Here is a 21,045-nt window from a genome sequence, read left to right as displayed (position 1 = left end):
TTTCAAAGTCAATTTTAATTTGATTAAATAGAAAAAGAAAATTTCTTTTCAAGAGACTACTCATTGAAGTAGTGATATGTATTCCAAGATACACAAAACCATTATTTACTATTTTAAAAGGTAATGTATCAAGTGAATGCCCTTTCACCATGTCATTAATAGGTAAAATCTCGCTCTTACTGAGGTTCAATTTGCAGCCGGAAATTTCACTGAAGGACTCAAGAATTGAGAGGATTATAGGTGTGGACTGCAAAGCTTTAGAGACAAACAAAAGCAAATCCTCTGCATATAATGAAACTTTCACCTCCACTCCCCTTCGTGTACTTTGTCTTCTGACACCATGTAATATCAGGCTTCCAAGGAGGCAGGACGATGAGGGTCTTCATTGAATGAGTACTTTATTTGAAGTTAACACAACAGACTAACATCCATACAACCGGGGTTCTGCTTCTCAAACGTCAACACGTCTTCACATATACACATGCGTCATTACGTGACACAAAGGAAGGCAGCAAGTTCGCTTGGAATCCACTGTTTACTTCATGACATCACGCCAATGACTGACAGGTGTCAGTCCCATGGCGCAGTCCAGTGAATAGAGAGATAATTAAATTGAATTATTTTGATTATACGAACATCAAAATCGAATTTTGATCGGAATTATATCGCAACGGTTGACAGGCGGAAGCATATTATTTATGCGACATACACGATATGATTTTAATCCAACCTGATGTCTGCATGAAAATTGCATAAATAAGTTAAATAAAATTATACCATAAATAATTTGTATAGTAATTATGATAAAGTCTATAAATAGATCTAAACTAATGATCGATAATCAACGGTCTTCATGTGGAAGAAAGAACCTTTATATTGCATGTGTCAAGGAAGGCTCAGTTGGAAAACCAAAGGACTTTGCCTAAATTTAGGAACGAGAGAGGAGAATGCATCTCACTCAAAAAATATAGGAGAATCCTGATCGAAAGAGGATGAAATAGTGAAATCAAAGCTGACATCACAAATGCAGCAAAGATAAAATATAATCTTCTAAGTCACTCATTATTGTAGTTGCCAACTGTTTCTAATTATATAAATGTGGAATTTTTTTCAAGAGTGAAAACGTTGGTTCCACGAGAGGACTCATTGCCATTTCCCCCTCTGGGCCGCCGTAGAAAACACAGGCCCCGCCCTCTCCGCCATTTCTTCCCTCAGAACACCGAAGGAGCTTCGCGTTCTTTTGTTCTCCGTTGGTGGATAATAACGTCTTGACTGCTGAAGTTGAAAGAAAAGAAACAATCTTGCGGCAGATGGAGACCGAGAGAGCAGGTACACACACACACAGACACTTGTATTTCTATCCTTGTTAGGACTTTTGGAGGTTTGTCATTGACTTCCATGCTTTCCGCAGCCTGACACCCTCAACCTAACCATCCCAAACAAATGGATAACCTCAACCAGGACTCTGAACCACACTGAAGCTCAATTATACTGAACCAGTTCTAGTTCTCACCCGGACCTCACAGACACACACAGACACACACACAGACACACACACACACACACACACACACACACACACACACACACACACACACACACACACAGACACACACACACACACACACACACACAAACACACACACCGTCAGCTGTGACCAACAACGCCCCTTTTGACTTGCATCGAAATAATTATTTTCATTCTTCGCATGGTTCACCGGAAATTAATATGGACAGGAAGTATGAGAAAATATATCAATCTTTATTGTAGCTCTCAAACACAGTGAAGACAAAAACAATCAGTGAATGGATGACAGCAGAGCCGGCCTGAGCCCCAATGGGGCCCGAACCAATTTTCTTTCCTGCCCCTCGACCCGTCCCCTTCCCCTGAGACTTGAGACTTGCACACTTGTCATTAGATCATATCACAGCTACACAACAAAAAAATTAGAAACTGGTGTCCTTTTTCAAATTGTTTTAGTTTGAAACACAAACAGAAAATAAACAAATACAAAGAAAAAAATAAACAAAGTTTTTACCCTGAAGTACCAATGATTGTCAGAAAGCAGGGGCCACATCAGTGATAATCATACAATATTTAGAATTGGGGATGGGAGCAGTCTGATCCCGCATCCGCCTCCCATACCATGTTTTTGAGGGATTGGCAATTGCCGAGATGATGACCGATCCAAGAGCTGAATCAAGAGTCGGGACCTTCATGTTTTCAGCTGAAATCTCTCCACCATCAGCTGCTGTGCGAGTTCACTGCAAACTGTGGATTGGATTTCTTGTACGTTGGTGAGAGGCAAGCGACGAAGGGTATCCATTCCACAGTTTGCAATGAGCTTGCACAGCAGCATTCTGAGACTTCAACTGAAAACATGTCGCCATTTAGCATGCAAGCATTGAGCAGAATGCAGAAGTGGGTCTGTGGTGTTCACTTACAAAAGAAAACAGGAGCACAAGACAGTTGCAGCATGAACAAACAGCGCATTGGATGTTTTTGATTTGCAATCGCAGCGTGTGCATCGATGTTCAGATGTGTGTCATTCGGAAAATGGATTTATTTATGCGGCAAGAGTTTTGAGAAGTTTTGCTGATCAAATGAAGCATCATCTTGTATCCATTCACTTTCTGTGCATGTCTGTCTTTTGAATAAATATCAAATGCTGATGTGACATCTTCAGAGTTGCAAATCTGTTTTCAGGATAATGTTTTGACATTTGTCAGGATTTCATGTTTTCTTGACTTCTGTGGTCTTACACTCACCTCGAGTTGCCTTCTATAGTATTGGATCGGAGCTATATTCTTATCGGCAGATATCCAAATTAAATTATTGCAAATATCAAGTATCAGATCAGAAGTTCAACAATGTGATCACAATTTAGAATGCTTATGCCGTCGATAGAATGAATAGTATCGTCTGCGTCTTCACTGATGTTTATTGCCACTGTAGAACTGAACAGACACATTCATTAGCATTAGTTCGGTAAAAGAATAACTTCAATGGTCACAGAAATATATTGCAAAATGTAGACAAACGAACCACTTGGGTCTCCTTCACGTCAACGGCAGACTTGGATCATCAACAGCAATTCCTCTTTGCCGAGTGAAAAATATCTTCGTCTTTGTCAAACAGCATAAAAAAAACAACGTAGTTTCCAGACTTTCTAAATAAAATACAACAACAAACAATGCACAAACCGCTAACAAAAGCACTCAAAACATTCACATTTACAATTCTATTTGTTAGCTCAGCCGCTTGCTCAGGATCTCACAATGGTGTTGTATTGGAAATCCACGCCATGTCTGCAATGATTTGCTGAAAATAAGAGAAATAAATACACCATCACCGAGAATGAATCACAGCTATCAAATAATTAAGTAATTGAGTGATCTACCGTCTACTGTGTTCTTTTTTATTAATTGATTAATAAGCTAAATAATATTACCATTATAATAACACTCCTATATGACCTTTCACTTACTTTTGTTGTTTTTGTGTTGTTAACATTGTGAATGTTTTTAATTATCGTGAGTGCTCAAAACAGAGCCGCACTCGTCCTCTGTCACCCTAAAAATATCGTTTGCCCACAAATTGGCCTCAAAGTTTCCGAGATTTGGCAAAGATGGAAAGGTGTGAGCAGTCAGGCTGGTTATAGTGGAGCAGAGCGGTCGAAATCCAGTCATGTTCGAGTTTCTAAACCGTGATTGTAGCCAAATGGTGGGGCGCATAAACATGGAAATCTCCAGTTTTGGAGTCAAACTTGTCGTAAAATGTGCTCAGAATTACTGTAGCACTTTCAGAATTTCACCAGTCACCAACGTGAGGCAAATCGCATTTATAGGAGCTCAGTTTCTGCTACTTGATAATTGCAGTAAAGATACTTGTTCTGAACTCGCCATCCTGGCCAAACTGTAGACACGTTTGTTCAGAGAGTAGGTAACTCGGCCGCTCTGAAGCAGAATGACGCAGCAGTTTTGACTTGCAGTGGTGACGGAACAACAGAGTAGGGGAAAGGTCACAGCCTGCTCAAACTGCAGACATGGACATCGGGGAATATCTTGGCCGTCTTTTAAGCTAGAGACACTGTTCAAAGCTTCAAACTTAACTGCAGAGCCGTGGTCACATGCAGTGCATTCACAAGCTGCAGAGAGAGATTGGCTCATATGATCGGGAGGGACTACATGAAGCTGTTGGGCTATGAAATTATGTATTAGATGATACAACTGCGTTTACATGAATGACAGTAGTGTTAAGGTCCCTGCACATCAGACGTGCATTTTCCGTGCGTATATTTCGCAGGTTATTTTTTTCGAAGCTGATCTTTTTCAGTGCAAGCTCGCACACAAATTATTGGAGTAATCGTTTCAGCCCTCGAGATATTAAATTGTTATGAGCTTGCAGATATTTGTACAATTCGCACTCCTCAGTATGATGAGATTATGTAGGATAATATTATTTCATTGTGAGTATTATTATTATATACTCTAAATGATCGCCCTAATCATGTGCTTTATCCACTTAAAGCAGAACCCGCTGACGACTCGGATGCACCTCTCCACCCTGCCCACCAGATGTGTTCCGAGTCTGACACTGATGACAGTGAGGACTGGAGAGAGACCAATAACACTCGGTCAGATTCCATCTCTGTTGAGAATCCTAACGTTGATGTCAAAGAGGAGACAGATGATGCTGATCACAAATCACTGATCGACTCGACATGTGGGAAGAAATGCATCTCGAAAGATAAATGGACAGACAGCAAGAAATCCTGTGGTGCACCTCCGACTTGTTTTCATTGTGGGACCCATTTTGAAACCAGAAGGAAACTGTTGACCCACATGAGAATTCACACTGGTGAAAAACCTTTCATCTGCTTTCAGTGTGGAAAACGTTTTTCAATAAGAGGTCACTTAAATAGACACATGAGCATTCACACTGGAGAAAAACATTTCATTTGCTCTTTGTGTGGAAAACGTTTTTCACAAAGCAGCAGCCTCAAGAAACACATGACAATTCACACTGGTGAAAAACCTTTCATCTGCTTTGAGTGTGGAAAAGGTTTTTCAGTAAGCGGTAACTTGAAGAGACACATGAGCGTTCATGCTGGAGAAAAGCCTTTCATCTGCTCCCAGTGTGGAAAAGGTTTTTCACAAAACAGCGGCCTAACGAAACACATGACAATTCACTCTGGTGAAAAACCTTTCGTCTGCTCCCAGTGTGGTAGATGTTATTCAGAGAGCAACAGGCTGAAGATTCACATGAGAGTGCACACCGGTGAAAAACCTTTCATCTGCTCCCAGTGTGGTAAATGTTATTCAGTGAGCAGCAGACTGAAGATTCACATGAGAGTTCACACTGGTGAAAAACCTTTCATCTGCACCCAGTGTGGAAGATGTTTTTCAGAGACCAACGGACTAAAGTATCACATGAGAGTTCACACTGGTGAAAAACCTTTCATCTGCTCTCTGTGTGGTAAATGTTATTCAGTGAGCAGCAGACTGAAGATTCACATGAGAGTTCACACTGGTGAAAGACCTTTCATCTGTTCCCAGTGCGGTAAATGTTATTTAGACAGCGGCAGTCTAAAGGCTCACATGAGAGTGCACACTGGTGAAAAACCTTTCATCTGCCCCCATTGTGGTAAATGTTATTCAGTGAGCAGCAGACTGAAGATTCACATGAGAGTTCACACTGGTGAAAAACCTTTCATCTGCTTGCAGTGTGGAAAATGCTTTTCAGAGACTAACGTACTGAAGTATCACATGAGAGTGCACACTGGTGAAAAACCTTACGTCTGCTCCAGATGTGGTAAATGTTTTTCTCAGAATTCTAACCTGTCAAAGCATATGAAGACTCACAATGGTGAAAAAGTTTTCATCCGCTCCCAGTCTGGTAAATGTTTTACAGGCAGCCACAACCTTGACAAACACAAGAAACTTCACACTAGTAAAACACCTTTCGTCTGCTCCTAGTGCGTAGTAAAATGTTTTTCAGATGAACGTTACTTGAAGGGCCATATGAAGATAAACTGGAGAAAACTTTTTATTTTGTGTACTAAAAATTCAGTACAATTTGGTTGTTCAAGGCACGCTGACTGCCCTCGATGTAGTTTGATATTACTTTGGAGCAACTAAATGATAAACTCAAGAACTGAAGGGTGGTCCTTAAATATGACCTGATGGTGCACATATTTAAGACTTTCTACAAATTAGGTTTGTTGGACACATGTCAACTAATGTCCAGTCAGCCATTGTATTTGTGAAGTGATGTCATATCAGTGAAAAACAGGCAATTGTAGGATTATTGAGTCTGTGCTCTCATTATCTTTGCAAAAAATAATTCAAAATATTCTAATTATTTGTTGTCAGAAAAAATACACAACAGAGAGCTACATGACATGACATGCTTATTCTTCCATCTGCTTGTGGCCGTGGCCACAGCCACCCTGTGGGAGGAAAATGGAGAAAACCCACGTGCACACATGGATAACATGCAGACTCTATGCAGAAAGGCCACCATTTGAACCCTCAACCTTCTTGCTACAAGGAGAGAGCGCTGACAATTAGGCATCCACAAAGGTGGTTTGGCCTTCCTCATCTTCATCCTGCTCTAGACAAAGGACACATGTTGGCACGACCTGCTCGCACCTTGCAGGATGTGAGGTTTTGGGAAGCCCCGGGTCGACTCCAGAAAGGGGTCAGATTCGGGTGCGTGCATCAGAATGTCCATGTGTTCGCCGACACTTCCCTGACCTGGCTTCATGGTCGAAAGGGAAGCATGTCCTAGTGAGGTTGGACAACACCATGGTGTTGTCTCTGACCAGACAGGCAAGTTAGGTCGCCTCAGTTGTATCAAGTGGCAGCCTTGATTCTCTTTTGGGGGTGCTCTCCAGGACACATGGGAGTTTTCCCCAGCCATAATAACACAGATGTGGTTCCTCTGTGGCATGATGTTGGTGGACCTGTTTTTCTCGCGTCCCGTTCTCGGTCGTCGTCTTCTGGCTTGGATGCTGTTGAGCCTGGCCACCTTGATGCACATGTACGGCACTCTAGGTCACAGGATTTTTCACCCTCCTTGTATCCGGTGTCAGCTTTGATCGTTGGTCATGTTGGTTTTGGTCAATCCTCTGCAAGCAGTCACCCATTGGTTAACCGTTTTCTGCAGGGAGCTCACAGGATTTGGTCTCTTGTGTGTCACATTGTTCCTCAATGGGACCTCCAGAGTGTCTCCGGGGCGAGCTGGTGGTAGTGGGGAGGAGTCAGTCAGGTTGTTTCCCTGCACTCGCATTCTTTTTTCAAAATAATCCCAAGATGAAAGACACTTCTCTTGTCAAGGTCTTTAATGTCCTCAAAAAATCCCCAACAATTAGGGCACTGCAGTTGGATGGAGTATCGATCAAGATACAGGAAGGTGATGAAGAGACGTACGTTCAGTTAGAAAGACCTGAGCTCAGTCTCCATTATTAGTGACACACAACTATGGCAGTAATGGTGACACAATGGGGGAAAAAATCACCATCTGAAATCTAGTTATTAAATATGAGAGGTCTCTATGTGATAACAGTCACTAAAGCCTTCAATCATCCAACAATATAATTTCCACAGGCTTGAGGCTCCATCGATAGGCATCAGAAATAATGATGTACACACGGTGCAATGTCGACACCCTGCGGGACAGATGCACTACTACACAACTACACCCTTCTCACACTCGGTGACAGACATTGCAGATATACGTAAACAACAAACAAAATCATAATCTGAATCCATTGTCGGTACTGCTCAATAGGAATAAAGAAACCCAGCAAGTTAACTTGGGCATTGTTTACTTCATGACGTCACGCCGATGACTGACAGGTGTCAGTGCAGTCCAGCATTGATGTGGAAACTCAGTGAGTGCAGAGAGAATTCCGTTTCCAGAGGCATTAAATGTCGTCAACTTGATGACAAAAATATCTTTGTTGCGAATCATTTTGATTATATAAACATCCAAATCGAATTTTGATTGGAATTAAAGCGCAATGGTTGACAGGCGCAAGCATATTATTTATGTGACATACGCGATATGCATGTAATCCAACGTGTTGTGTGCATGAAAATTGCATCAATAAATTAAATAAAATTATCCTATAAATAAATTGTATGGTATTTAAAGTGGATTTTATAAATAGATAATTAATTATCGACCATCAACAAGGGTTTTTATGTGGAAGAAAGAACTTTTTAGTCACATGCGTCAAGAATGGCTCACATGGTAGACCAAAGGACTTTGCCCAAATTTAGGAACCAGAGTGGAGAATGGATCTCACTCGAAATATAGTAGAACCCTGATTGAAAGAGAAAGAAATAGTGAAATCAAAGATGACATCACAAATGCAGCAAACACAAAATATAGTCTTCAAAGTCAGTCATTATTGTAATGGGAATTATGCATTTATTATACAATATTAATATTATTCATTGTTTGTGCTGCTAATAAAGAAGTTGTTCACAGGAATGTTGAATGAGGGAGTGTGGCTGAGTGTGTGTGAGACATTGAATCTGCAGGAAGACTACAATGGAGGGAGTGAACCACACTGGAGGAACAAACGTTGAACTCAGTAGAGGGTGCAAGGTCAGGTGGAGGAGGCTGGAAAGCACCATCTCTAGAGAGCTGGTCCTGATCAGAGCCACCTAGGTCCGGAAGGGGGGTGCATGCCTTGCGATCGTTGCCATGGTTACGTGGGAACAAGCGACCAGGACTGCCGTCAACAACCAATCGGACGAGGACGGAGCCCATGTAGAGAAACTTTTGTGTATAAAAAGGTCAATACCTCAAATAGTTTTTTAGCTGCTGACCCAGAATTCTTCGTATGGGAGTACAATTCTTTGATATAACCTATTCAACCGAATCATTGCCGGATTTTCCCACTCTGGGCCGCCGTAGAAAACTCAGGCCCCGCCCTCTCCGCCATTTTCCTCTCTCAGAATACTGAAGCAGCTTCGCGTTCCTTTGTTCTCCGTTGGTGGATAAAAACGTCGTGACTGCTGAAGTTGAAAGATTCCTTCAAGCAGCGGCTGATAGCAGCTGCTGACGATCATCTGCTACCGAGTTTTCACGACATATTCAGTGGCTATAAGCGACAGACAGGACAAAAACAATCCTGCGGCAGATGGAGACCGAGAGAGCAGGTACACACACGCGCACATATTCTCGTATTTCTATCCTTGTCAGGACTTTTGGAGGTTTGTCATTGACTTCCCCAGCCTGACACCCTCAACCTAACCATATCAAACAAATGAAAAACATCAACCAGGACTCTGAACCACACTGAAGCTCAATTACACTGAACCAGTTCGAGTTCTCACCCGGACCTCACAGACACACACACACACACCGTCAGTTATGCCCAACAACGCCTTTTGACGTGCACCGAAATAATTATTCTCAAACACAGTGCAGTATAAAACAGTCAATGAATGGATTGCATCAGAGCCGGTGTAGGTACCAAATGTGTCCGACCTGCCGCAGAGTGATTACGTCACATCCGTCATATACGATATCTTTTTTAATGTTTTAATGAGCCAGAGGAAATTGAAGTGAAGGATTTCAAAAAAACGACATTTCACTTATTAATGAATGACAAACTGGTATCTTTTTTCAAAAAGTTTTAGTTTGCAACATAAACATAAAAAATACAGACATACAGACACAAAAACAAGCTAAAAGTTTTTACCTTGAAGTTGTAATGATTGTCAGAGAGCAGGGCCACATGAGTGATGCCCACACAGTACTTAGGATAAGAGTGATTCGATCCAGGATTGCCCTCCAATACCACGTTTTTGAAGGATCGGGACCGATCCAAGAACTGAGTCAAGAGTCAGGAGCTTCATGTTTTCAGCTGAAATCGATTCACTGTCAGCTGCTTTGCGAGTTCACTGCAAACTGTCGAATGGATTTCTTGTTCATTGATGAGAGGCAAGGCACAAGGGGAGTCCATCCTCAGGAAAGAAGAATTAAGAATTAACTGGTTCCTGACTGAAGTCAGACACTGACACTGACTGTTTGGTCGTTCAAATAAAAGAGTAAATGAGTGTGTGTGAGGCTGAGTGACAGTACATGTAAGAGGGTATGGTTGTGTGTATGAGAGTATGGTATAGTCTGTACTACAAAGAATGAATTTCTGCGTAAATGTCCTCTCATGGCGGTGGATTCACTGATATAAAAAGCAGAGTGTGAGGATTTCCTTACTTTGAAATTTAATTAACGATTATTCAAGTCTGTTAAGGACTTGATTTTTTGGAGTAATTGCTTTAGTCTTCGAGATTTTAAATTGTCATGATCGTGAAGATATGTGGATTATAATTTCTACTCAGTGTGATGAGATTATGGTGGAAAATATTATTTTATTATGGCTATTGATTCTAAATGATCGCCCTAATCATGTGCTTTATCCACTTAAAACAGAACCAGCTGGCGACTTGGATACACCTCTCCACCCTGCCCACCAGATGTGTTCCGAGTCTGACACTGATGACACTGATGACAGTGAGGACTGGAAAGAGACCAATAACACTCGGTCAAATTCCGACTTTGTTAAGAATCCAAACGTTAATGTCAAAGAGGAGACGGATGATGCTGATCGCAAATCACCGATCGACTCGACATGTGGGAAGAAATGCACCTCGAAAGCTAAATTGACAGATTGTAAGAAATCCTGTGGTGGACCTCCGACTTGTTTGCTTTGTGGGAACCATTTTGAAACCAAAACGAAACTGTTTAACCACATGAGAATTCACACTGGTGAAAAACCTTTCATCTGCTCCCAGTGTGGTAAATGTTGTTCACAGCGCAACCAACTAAAGAATCACATGAGAGTGCACACTGGTGAAAAACCTTTCAACTGCTCCCTGTGTGGAAAAGGTTTTACACTTAACAGCAGCCTGAAGAAACACATGAGAACTCACACTGGTGAAAAACCTTTCATCTGCTCCCAGTGTGGCAAATGTTATTCAGAGAGCAGCAGACTAAAGTATCATATGAGAGCGCACAGTGGTGAAAAACCTTTCATCTGCTCCCAGTGTGGTAAATGTTATTCAGAGAGCTGTGGACTAAAGTATCATATGAGAGTTCACACTGGTGAAAAACCTTTCATCTGCTCCCAGTGTGGAAAATGTTTTATACTCAACAGCAGCCTAAAGAAACACATGAGAGTTCACACTGGTGAAAAACCTTTCATCTGCTCCCAGTGTGGAAAAGGTTTTTCAGAGAGCTGCAAACTAAAGAAACACATCACAATTCACACTGGTGAAAAACCTTTCATCTGCTCCCAGTGTGGTAAATGTTTTTCGCGGAATGGCATTCTCAAAGCTCACATGAAAGTTCACTCTAGTGAAAAACCTTTCATCTGCTCCCAGTGTGGAAAAGGTTTTTCAGGTACCAGCAACTTAGAGAAACACACGAAACTTCACACTGGTGATAAACCTTTCATCTGCTCCCAGTGCGGAAAAAGCTATTCAGAGAAAAGTTACCTGACGAGGCATATGAAGATTCACTCTGGAGAAAACCTTTCATTACATGTTCTGAAAAATTCAGTGTAATTTTCTCTCCATTTAATACCATAGAATACATTGTTATTCTGACAAGGTTCTCATCAGTGAGTCAAATGCCACTTCCATCTTGTGACGTCACTGGAGGTACCAAACACCGGTGTGCTGTGCACCGAAAGGGTGGAATTAGTGACAACAACAACAACAACCAATAATGAGGGATTTGTCAACGGTTTTTGAGGAAGAAGGTCAGGTTCATGTAAGACAAGGACTTGGTTTTATTCCAACCGCGTTGTTTTGGAAGTGCCGACTCTGACGATTGAGAGAAGCGTCAAGCAGTACAGAACATCAAATGTGTTTGGGTAAAAAGTACTGATGCCTCCACTCCAATGGTTTGGATTGCTTCTCTGCACTGTTTTGATGATGCTTGCTGTTTGTTTATGTTCCGGTTTCAAAACCTATTTGAGGCAAACTTTGACGGTAAAACAATTGAACAAAGCAGGAAAGATGGTTACCACTCATCCCTCATTTTTTAAAGTTGCTTTTCCTGTTTCACCTTTTTTACGCTCTTCATCTTTTCATCATAACAACAGGCTTCCATGTTCACTGGCACCGTTAGAATATCCAGCTGTCATGCAACGCTTCATTGTTTCTATTCTGATACTGAAGCTGGAGAAAGTTTTTTTTACCTGCATTCTGCAGGATCCACCTCCAGTGACGCCACAAAGGCTTGTTTCCAGTTCTGACTTTGGACTGGATTTACACTTATTTAGCATTGTAATTCGAATTGAACTTTGTTTGCCCAATAAGCTATTTGGTTGTTCAAGGCACGCTGACTGTCCTTGATGGAGTTTGATACTACTTTGGAGAAACAACTAAATGACAAACACAAGACACTGAAGGATGTTCCTCAAATATGACCTGACCACGCACATATTTTAGACTTTCTACAAACTAGGTTTGTTGGGGACCGTCAACTAATATCCAGTCAGCCATTGTATTTGGGAATTGAACCCACAACCTTCTTGCTACAAGGAGAGAATGGTAACAACCAGGAAAAGATGGGTAAAGGATGGAAATCTATGTTCTATGTGTGATGCCCCACTGTGCATTCAGAATGTTACAGTTTATGTATTTTTAAATATGAATGATTATGGATCGGTGTAAAATTCCAACACCACTTTTGTTCTGGCAATTGTTTTGGTGGCTGTGGGCAGCCTGGAGGTGGCAGTGTGACGTCACACACATAGCACCGAGGTGTGGACTACAGCCAGGATGTTGCGACTGGTTGCTTTATGATCTTCCACTTTCTTGTTCAGTCTTGGAGGGGGAAGGACACTGAGTGCCCGTCTCATGTCTAGTTCTTTTTTTCAGGTCAACATAGAGTGTTGTTTCCGTTGGACATCCATGTGTTGGATTGTTATTGAATCAATGCTGTAAGCCAAATTTGCATGTGTAGATGTATGAGTTATCTAGCATAAGCTTCTCTGATTCAGTTTGATTGCGATGGAGTGTGTGGAAAATGTACAATAAAAAAAACTTCTCTTGCTCAGATTTGTCTAATACTTTATTTCAGTCACTTTTACTTACTGACGTCCTGCGACACTGCAAGCATGCTGAGAAGGCGGTTCAAGAGTTCAACTCTGAACTGCTGTCCCAGATACAGACAGCTGTGCTCAACAGCAACCTCGCCATGGTGCAATACTCCACTCCAAGGGGCCTTGAGCGTGGTCACTGGTATGCTCAGCTACGTGGACATGGTGGTCTGAACCACGGAAGAACATCTGCAACTGGGCCAACGTTCCAGGATGATGACACCTGCTTCAACTGCGCTGAAGTGGGACACTGGGCCAGAGACTGTGATAAACGAAAGGGTCGTGGACGTGGATATGGAAATCCATCCAGAGGACGTTGCCATTACAACAACAAACCTCAGTCACCCCACCCTCTCTCAGACTGACGCTCTAAGGAGAGCAAAACACCCCAGCACCTCCCATGACCAGATAAGAAAAACAAATCACAGTGAAAAAGAAAATATTTTATGATATTTTGACTTTTTAAAAAATATTTATTTTATCCAGAATTTTAGACATGATGTACAATTTGCATCAAGGTTTTCTTTAGTAAATTTGATGAACATAACTTGCATAACTTGGTTCTGCTGCTGGTTGGACGTTTCCATGACAAATACATACATACATAGATAGTTTCATGTCACTTCACAAGGTTTTGGTTTGTTTCATTTGTTATTGCACACAAATGAAATCAGTAATTCAGAAATCAGAAACCAGTACTCACAGTAATGTATCAGTTCTATTCCTTGGATGGGCCCCAGACAGTTTGTTCTGAAAAAGTGGGCCCCGAGATCAAAAAGTTGAAGAACCCCTACCCCTGCTGACATTGAGTGGTTTTGTTCTTTTCTGTCCTGTGCTCTGACAAATTCCACTGAAAGTTGAAATGGCTGGTCTGTCAACAATCACTTCCTCCACCATGCACATATTTATTTCTTATCTCAGAGCTAATTCCTCCAGTGCCTTTTGAACCAAAAGTGGAAATCTCGACACACGTGACCAAAACACACTCTGCATTCACAGAACCCAGCAATGTCATCAACTGTCTTTAGGTCAGAATGCCCATTGCAACACACTTGCCAATAACACTTGTGGTAAATTTCCAAACAACTGGTCTGCTTCCCCAGCATGATGATGTCACTCTGCCACTTGAGGATGAACTCAATATTTTTACTCCTATTTTGGTTTAAAGTGTATGCCGCTGTCATTCAAAAGATTTTGTGTGTTTCAAATACTTACTCTTACTCAAACCCTAATGGACTTGGTTGTTCTGATTTTATTCTGATGTTATTCTCAGTTTTTAATTTTATATTTACTCACATTTATCCATTTTTTAAAATATTTACTTTTAAATTTGACTTACATTTATTCTTAACATTTAATCACATATATTATCATACATTTAATCTCATAACCAGTAGTGTTTATTATTTTATTCTTAGGATTTTTATTAATTTGTAATAAAAAAGGTAGGAATAGTGATGGAAATGTTATTGTTACTGTTCAGACTAGAAGAACATTGTTTTTTTTGGCTTGTACCATTCCTCCTTGTTATCAGGACTCTGAGTGCAGACTGAGCGTCTCACAGATGCTGAAGGTTGTTGCTCCATTCTTGCATCTGCTTAGTTCTTAACCACCACAGGTAAACTGTAATAGAGACAACGACAATCCTTTCAACAGACATAGATGTGATTTTGGAGGAGACCATTGACCTGGAGGATGTGCCAGATCTTCCATCAGCACTTGGACACCTTTTTGGATTGTTGTACGCTCTGGATATCTCATATCCAAAGGATCTCAAGTACACTTTTGAGACATTTCAACATGTCTTCATGGGAATTGGTTCTGATTGTAGACAGCGTGTACGATCGCTGCAGAAGAAACTCCTTCTTTAAACCAATGGAGTTGGCAAATTGTATCTGTTCTTCTTACCAGTTCCACTGTTATTGGTTCCATCGCCTTGCATGTTGGCTCATCATTTTCTTTTGTTTTTAATCTTCATTCTACCATGTGATTTATGCCTGTAGGCATCAGGAATATTGATTTACACACATACATTTAATAAAATTATCCCACAAATCAATTGTGTTAAATAGTAAATTGTATAAATCAATAGTAAATAAACAAATGATCGACAATTAACTGTGGTCTTTATGCGGAAGAAAGAACTTTTAAATCCCAGAATGGATCTCAATCGAAATATTGTAGAATCATGATCGAGGATGAAATAGTGAAATCAAAGCTGACATCACAAATGCAGCAAACATAGAATATAATCTTCTCAGTCAGTCTGCTTCTAATTTATTCAACGCGGAATATTTTCAAGAGATCAGGGGTTTCAACGTTAAACATTGGTTCCACGAGAGGGCGCTACATTTTTTAAAGGGATACATTGTCGGATTTTCTCATTCGGGGCCGCCGTAGAAAACTCAGGCCCCGCCCTCTCCGCCATTTTCCTCTCTCAGAACACTGAAGGAGCCTCGCGTTCCTTTGTTCTACGTTGGTGGATAATAACGTCGTGACTGCTGAAGTTGGAAGATTCCTTCAAGCAGCGGCTGATAGCAGCGGCTGACGATCATCTGCTACCGAGTTTTCACGACATAGTCAGTGGCTATAAGCGACAGGCGAGACGAAAAACAATCCTGCGGCAGATGGAGACCGAGACAGCAGGTACACACACACACATTCACACAGTATTTCTATCCTTATTAGGACTTTTGGAGGTTTGTCATTGACTTCCATGCTTTCCGCAGCCTGACACCCTCAACCTAACCATCCCAAACAAATGGATAACCTCAACCAGGACTCTGAACCACACTGAAGCTCAATTATACTGAATCAGTTCTAGATCTCACCCGGACCTCACAGACACATACACACACCGTCAGCTATGACCAACAACTCCTCTTTTGACTTGCACTGAAAGGATTATTTGCATATTTCGCACGGTTCACCAGCAAATGAATATGAACAGGAGGTATCAGAAAATATAACAATCTTTATTGTAGTTCTCAAACACAGTGAAGACAAAAACAGTCCGTGAATGGATTACAGCAGAGCCGGCCCGAGCCTTAAAGGGGCCGAACCAATTATCTTTCGGGCGCGACCCGTCCCCTTCCCCTGAGACTTGAGACTTGCACACTTGTGATTAGATTATATCACAGCTACACAACAAAAAAAAATGACAGTCATTTTTCAAATAGTTTTAGTTTGCAACACAAACAGAAAAAAAACAAATACAAACAATACTAAACTAAGTAAATACTCAAGTTTTTACCCTGAAGCTCAAATGATTGTCAGGAGCTTCATGTTTTCAGCTGAAATTTTATCACCATCATCTGCTCTGCGAGTTCACTGCAAACTGGAATGGATTTCTTGTACACTGGTGAGAGGCAAGACACGAAGGGAGTCTATTCCACAGTTGTTTTTGTTTTTTCGCTTGCTGCTACGGTTTCCAAGATACGTCCGTTTGTTCAGGGAGCAGTTAACTCGGCCGCTCTGAAGCAGAATGATGCAGCAGTTTTGACTTGCCGTGGCGACGGAGCATCAGAGTAGGGGAAAGGTCACAGCCTGCTCAAACTGCAGACATGGACACCGGGACATATCTTGGCCATGTTTTGAGCTAGAGACACTGTTCAAAGCTTCAAACTTAACTGCAGAGCCGTGGTCACGCACGGTGTATTCACGAGCTGTTTATTCATAAACAGCAGCGTCTTTTTTTTAATATCGCGATATAACTATGCTAACAATATATCATTCAGCCCTAGTGCTGACTCTGCCATACTCTCACACAAACTAGTGTATACTCTTACATGCACTATCATACTCACATACCAACATATTCATATTACAATATTTCTGTCTTAAAATATATTATCCGAATGTCAGTGAATGGTCGGCAGTATGGTCAGTAATGTGAGTGAGAATAGACACCAAAACATTCATCATGGCGGAGCGCTTGATTGTGTTGTGTCAAAACACATAAAAATGAATAGAGACAAAGTTTGGAGGAGAATAGTTTCTGTGATCGAGTATGGTGACCTGGTTGGGCATTGAAAGGTGGATAAATACAAGCGTCCACCATCTCCATATAAACAGAGGGAGCAGACCTTTCGTTGACAGACAGAGCTCTGTTCAGCTGTCAGTGCATCAGGCTCTCTGCACCTTCAACAGTAGCTTTAGCCTCCTTTCCATAAACATGTGTCCCTCTTCCACACACACAACATTTTATCAGTCTCATGAAGTCAAATCGAGCGATAGTCCAACAAAGAGTTAACTAGTGTGTGTGTGTGTGACTGTGTGAGAGTGCATGTAAGAGGGTATGGTTTGGTCTGTATGAGAGTATGGTATAGTCTGTACTACAAAGAATGAATTTCTGCCTGAATGTCCTCTCATGTCGGTGGATTCACTGATATGAAAAGCACAATGTGCGGATGGCAGTAATAGAAAAATTAATTCACGATTACTCAAGGCTGTCGAGGACTCGAATTATTGAAGTAATCGTTTCAGCCCGAGATATTTTAAATTGTCATGAGCCTGCAGATATTTGCGCTATTTGCGCTCCTCTTTATGATGAGATTATGTAGGATAATATTATTTCATTGTGAGTATTATTATTATATATTCTAAATGATCGCCCTAATCATGTGCTTTATCCACTTAAAACAGAACCAGCCGGCGACTTGGATGCACCTCTCCACCCTGCCCACCAGATGTGTTCCGAGTCTGACACTGATGACAGTGAGGACTGGAGAGAGACCAGTAACACTCAGTCAGATTCTAACTCTGTTGAGAATCCAAACGTTGATGTCAAAGAGGAGACGGATGATGCTGATCACAAATCACTGATCGACTCGTCATGTGGGAAGAAATGCACTGCGAAAGCTAAATTGACAGATTGCAAGAAATCCTGTGGTGGACCTGTTACTTGTTTGCTTTGTGGGAACCATTTTGAAACGAGAAGAAAACTGTTGACTCACATGAGAATTCACACTGGTGAAAAACCTTTCTCCTGCTCGCAATGTGGAAAATGTTTTTCAGAGCGCAGCTACCTAAAGCAACACATGAGAACTCACTCTGGAGAAAAACCGTTCATCTGCTCCCAGTGTGGAAAAGGTTTCACAATCACCAGCAGACTAAATAAACACTTGCAAACTCACACTGGTGAAAAGCCTTTTATCTGCTCTCTGTGTGGTAAATGTTATTTAGAGAGCAGCAAACTAAGGAGACACATGAGAGTTCACACTGGTGAAAAACCTTTTATCTGCTCCCAATGTGGAGAAGCTTATTCAGACAGCTGTGGATTAAAGTATCACATGAGCGTTCACACTGGCGAAAAACCTTTCATCTGCTCCCAGTGTGGTAAAGGTTTTTCACTCAACAGCAACCTAAAGCAACACATGATAACTCACACTGGTGAAAAACCTTTCATCTGCTCCCAGTGTGGTAAAGGTTTTTCACTCAACAGCAACCTAAAGAAACACATGAGAACTCATACTGGTGAAAAACCTTTCATCTGCTCCCAGTGTGGAAAAGGTTATTCAGACAGCTGTGGATTAAAGTCTCACATGAGCATTCACACTGGCGAAAAACCTTTCATCTGCTCCCAGTGTGGAAAAGGTTTTACACTTGCCAGCAGACTAAATAAACACATGCAAACTCACACTGGTGAAAAACCTTTCATCTGCTCCCAGTGTGGTAAATGTTATTCAGAGATCCAGAGACTAAAATATCACATGAAAGTGCACACTGGTGAAAAACCTTTTATATGCTCCCAGTGTGGCAAAAGGTTTTCACTCAACATGAGGCTGAAGAAACACATGAGAACTCATACTGGAGAAAAACCTTTCATATGCTCCCAGTGTGGCAAATGTTTTTCAGCAAGCAGCACTCTAAAGACTCACATGAGAGTTCACACTGGTGAAAAACCTTTCATCTGCTCCCAGTGTGGTAAATGTTATTCAGAGAGCGGCGGACTAAAGTATCACATGAGAGTTCACACTGGTGAAAAACCGTTCATCTGCTCCCAGTGTGGAAAAGGTTTTATACTCAACAGATCCCTGAAGAAACACATGAGAGTTCACACTGGTGAAAAACCTTTCATCTGCTCCCAATGCGGAAAATGTTATTCAGACAAACGTTACCTGAGGAGGCATATGAAGATCCACTCTGGAGAAAACCTTTCATTCTGTGTGCTTAAAAATTCAGCATAATTTCATCTCGATTTAATACCATAAAATACATTGTCAAATGCCGCCAACATCTTGTGGCGTCACTGGAGGTACCAAACTCCAGTGTGCTATGCACTGAAATGGTGGAATTATTGACAACAACAACCAATAATGAGGACTTTGTCGACGGTTTTTGAGGAAGAAAGAATTATTGAGAGAAGCGTCAAGCAGTGTAAAAAGTACTGATGCCTCCACTCCAATAGTTTGGATTGCTTCTCTGCATTGTTTTGATGGCCCTCGATGTTTTGTTTATGTTCCTGTTTCAAAACCCATTTGAGTCAAACATTGAAGGCAAAACAATTGTACAAAACAGGAAAGATGGCTACCACTCATCCCTCATTTTTTAAAGTTGCTTTTCCTGTTTCACCTTTTTTAACACTCTTCATCTTTTCATCATAACTACAGGCTTCCATGTTCACTGGCACCGTTAGAATATCCAGCTGTCATGCAACGCTTCATTGTTTCTATTCTGATACTTTTGTTTTTTTTTTTTTCCTGCATTCGGCAGGATCCACCTCCAGTGATGCCACAAAGGCTTGTTTCCAGTTCTGACTTTGGACTGGATTTACACTTATTTAGCATTGTAATTCAGCAGAACCATCTTTGTTTATGGATTGTTTCAGAGGCATGTTGGTGAAACTTTAATGTTACTCCTGGTGGATGATGAGAAATACAGAAGCATTGCATTAAAAGAATTGGCATAATTGTGTCATTTGAATGATCTGCATGACATCGACCGGCTGGTCAACTGACCAGTGAAGTGTTCACTGTTTCCAAGGAGAATTGACATGGTTTGAGTTTCTGAGATCGATGGTCTGATCATGTCTTTGTTAGATACAGAAACTTGATTGTGGAATAATTTCTGGTTCTCACTGGAGACTCAGCAAGTCTTTAAGTCCCAAGTGTCATTTCAAAATAAAGGCCTTTTGAAAATTGTGTGTTGATGAATCACTTTTATGAAATTGTCATATTTTGGAGAATCCCATGAGTTGGCCACAATGCCAAGGGAAGCATATCCTAGTGAGGTCAGACAACACCATGGTGGTGTCGTCTCTGACCAGACGGGCAAGTTAGGTCGCCTCAGTTGTATCAAGTGGCAGCCTCGATTCTCCTTTGGTCGGACAGGATTCTGGGGGTAGATGGGATGTCATGAGGGGGTGCTCTCCAGGACGTGTGGGAGTTTTCCCCAGCCATAAGAACGCAGATGTAGTTCCTCTTTGGCATTATGTTGGTGGACCTGTTTTTCTCGCGTCCCGTTCTCGGTCGTCGTCCCCCGGCTTGGATGTTGTTGAGCCTGGCCACCTTGACGTTGCACATGTACGGCACTCTCATTCATTCAGGGCAGGGCTTATGTGTCATGTTGGCTTGTGCTTGAGGCTTTGTGTAGGTCACAGGATTTTTGCCCCATGGGCAGAGGCCCGGCCACCAGGCGCTCGCATTCGAGCCCCAACCCCAGGCCTGGCTCCAGGGTGGGGCCCCGGCTGCGCCATGCCGGGCGACGTCACGGTCCTTGGTGTTTTTGTTTTTGTCATCGGGGCTTCTGAACTGCTCTTAGTCTGACCCGTCACCTATGACGCCGTCCATCATTGATGTGGAAATTATTGCATTGTGTGGAGAATTTGATTTCCAGAGACATTAAATGACGTCACCTTGATGACAAAAACATCTTTATTGCGAAATATTTGGATTATATAAACATCAAACTCGAA

General features: G+C 41.6%; 1 protein-coding gene across 2 annotated transcripts; it reads left to right on the top strand.

Moving 5' to 3' along the window:
- The first annotated feature begins 1,223 nt into the window (after window positions 1-1,223).
- LOC128752259 (gastrula zinc finger protein XlCGF57.1-like) lies at window positions 1,224-20,108 on the top strand. 2 transcript variants are annotated; one of them, XM_053853310.1, is made up of 2 exons: window positions 1,224-1,329; window positions 4,535-7,916. In XM_053853310.1, exons 1-2 carry the CDS (start codon window positions 1,311-1,313, stop codon window positions 5,977-5,979), a joined length of 1,464 nt encoding a protein of 487 aa, XP_053709285.1. In that variant the 5' UTR covers window positions 1,224-1,310; the 3' UTR covers window positions 5,980-7,916. The 2 variants fall into 2 exon arrangements, with proteins under 2 accessions (XP_053709285.1, XP_053709284.1); XM_053853309.1 differs by lacking the exons at window positions 1,224-1,329; window positions 4,535-7,916 and adding exons at window positions 15,577-15,776; window positions 17,775-20,108.
- Window positions 20,109-21,045: the final 937 nt, after the last annotated feature.

The sequence above is a fragment of the Synchiropus splendidus genome, chromosome 1, assembly GCF_027744825.2.
Source record: "Synchiropus splendidus isolate RoL2022-P1 chromosome 1, RoL_Sspl_1.0, whole genome shotgun sequence".
NCBI lineage: Eukaryota > Metazoa > Chordata > Actinopteri > Syngnathiformes > Callionymidae > Synchiropus > Synchiropus splendidus.
Note: the sequence above shows the minus strand (reverse complement) of the source record. Positions and strands in the feature narration are given on the sequence as shown.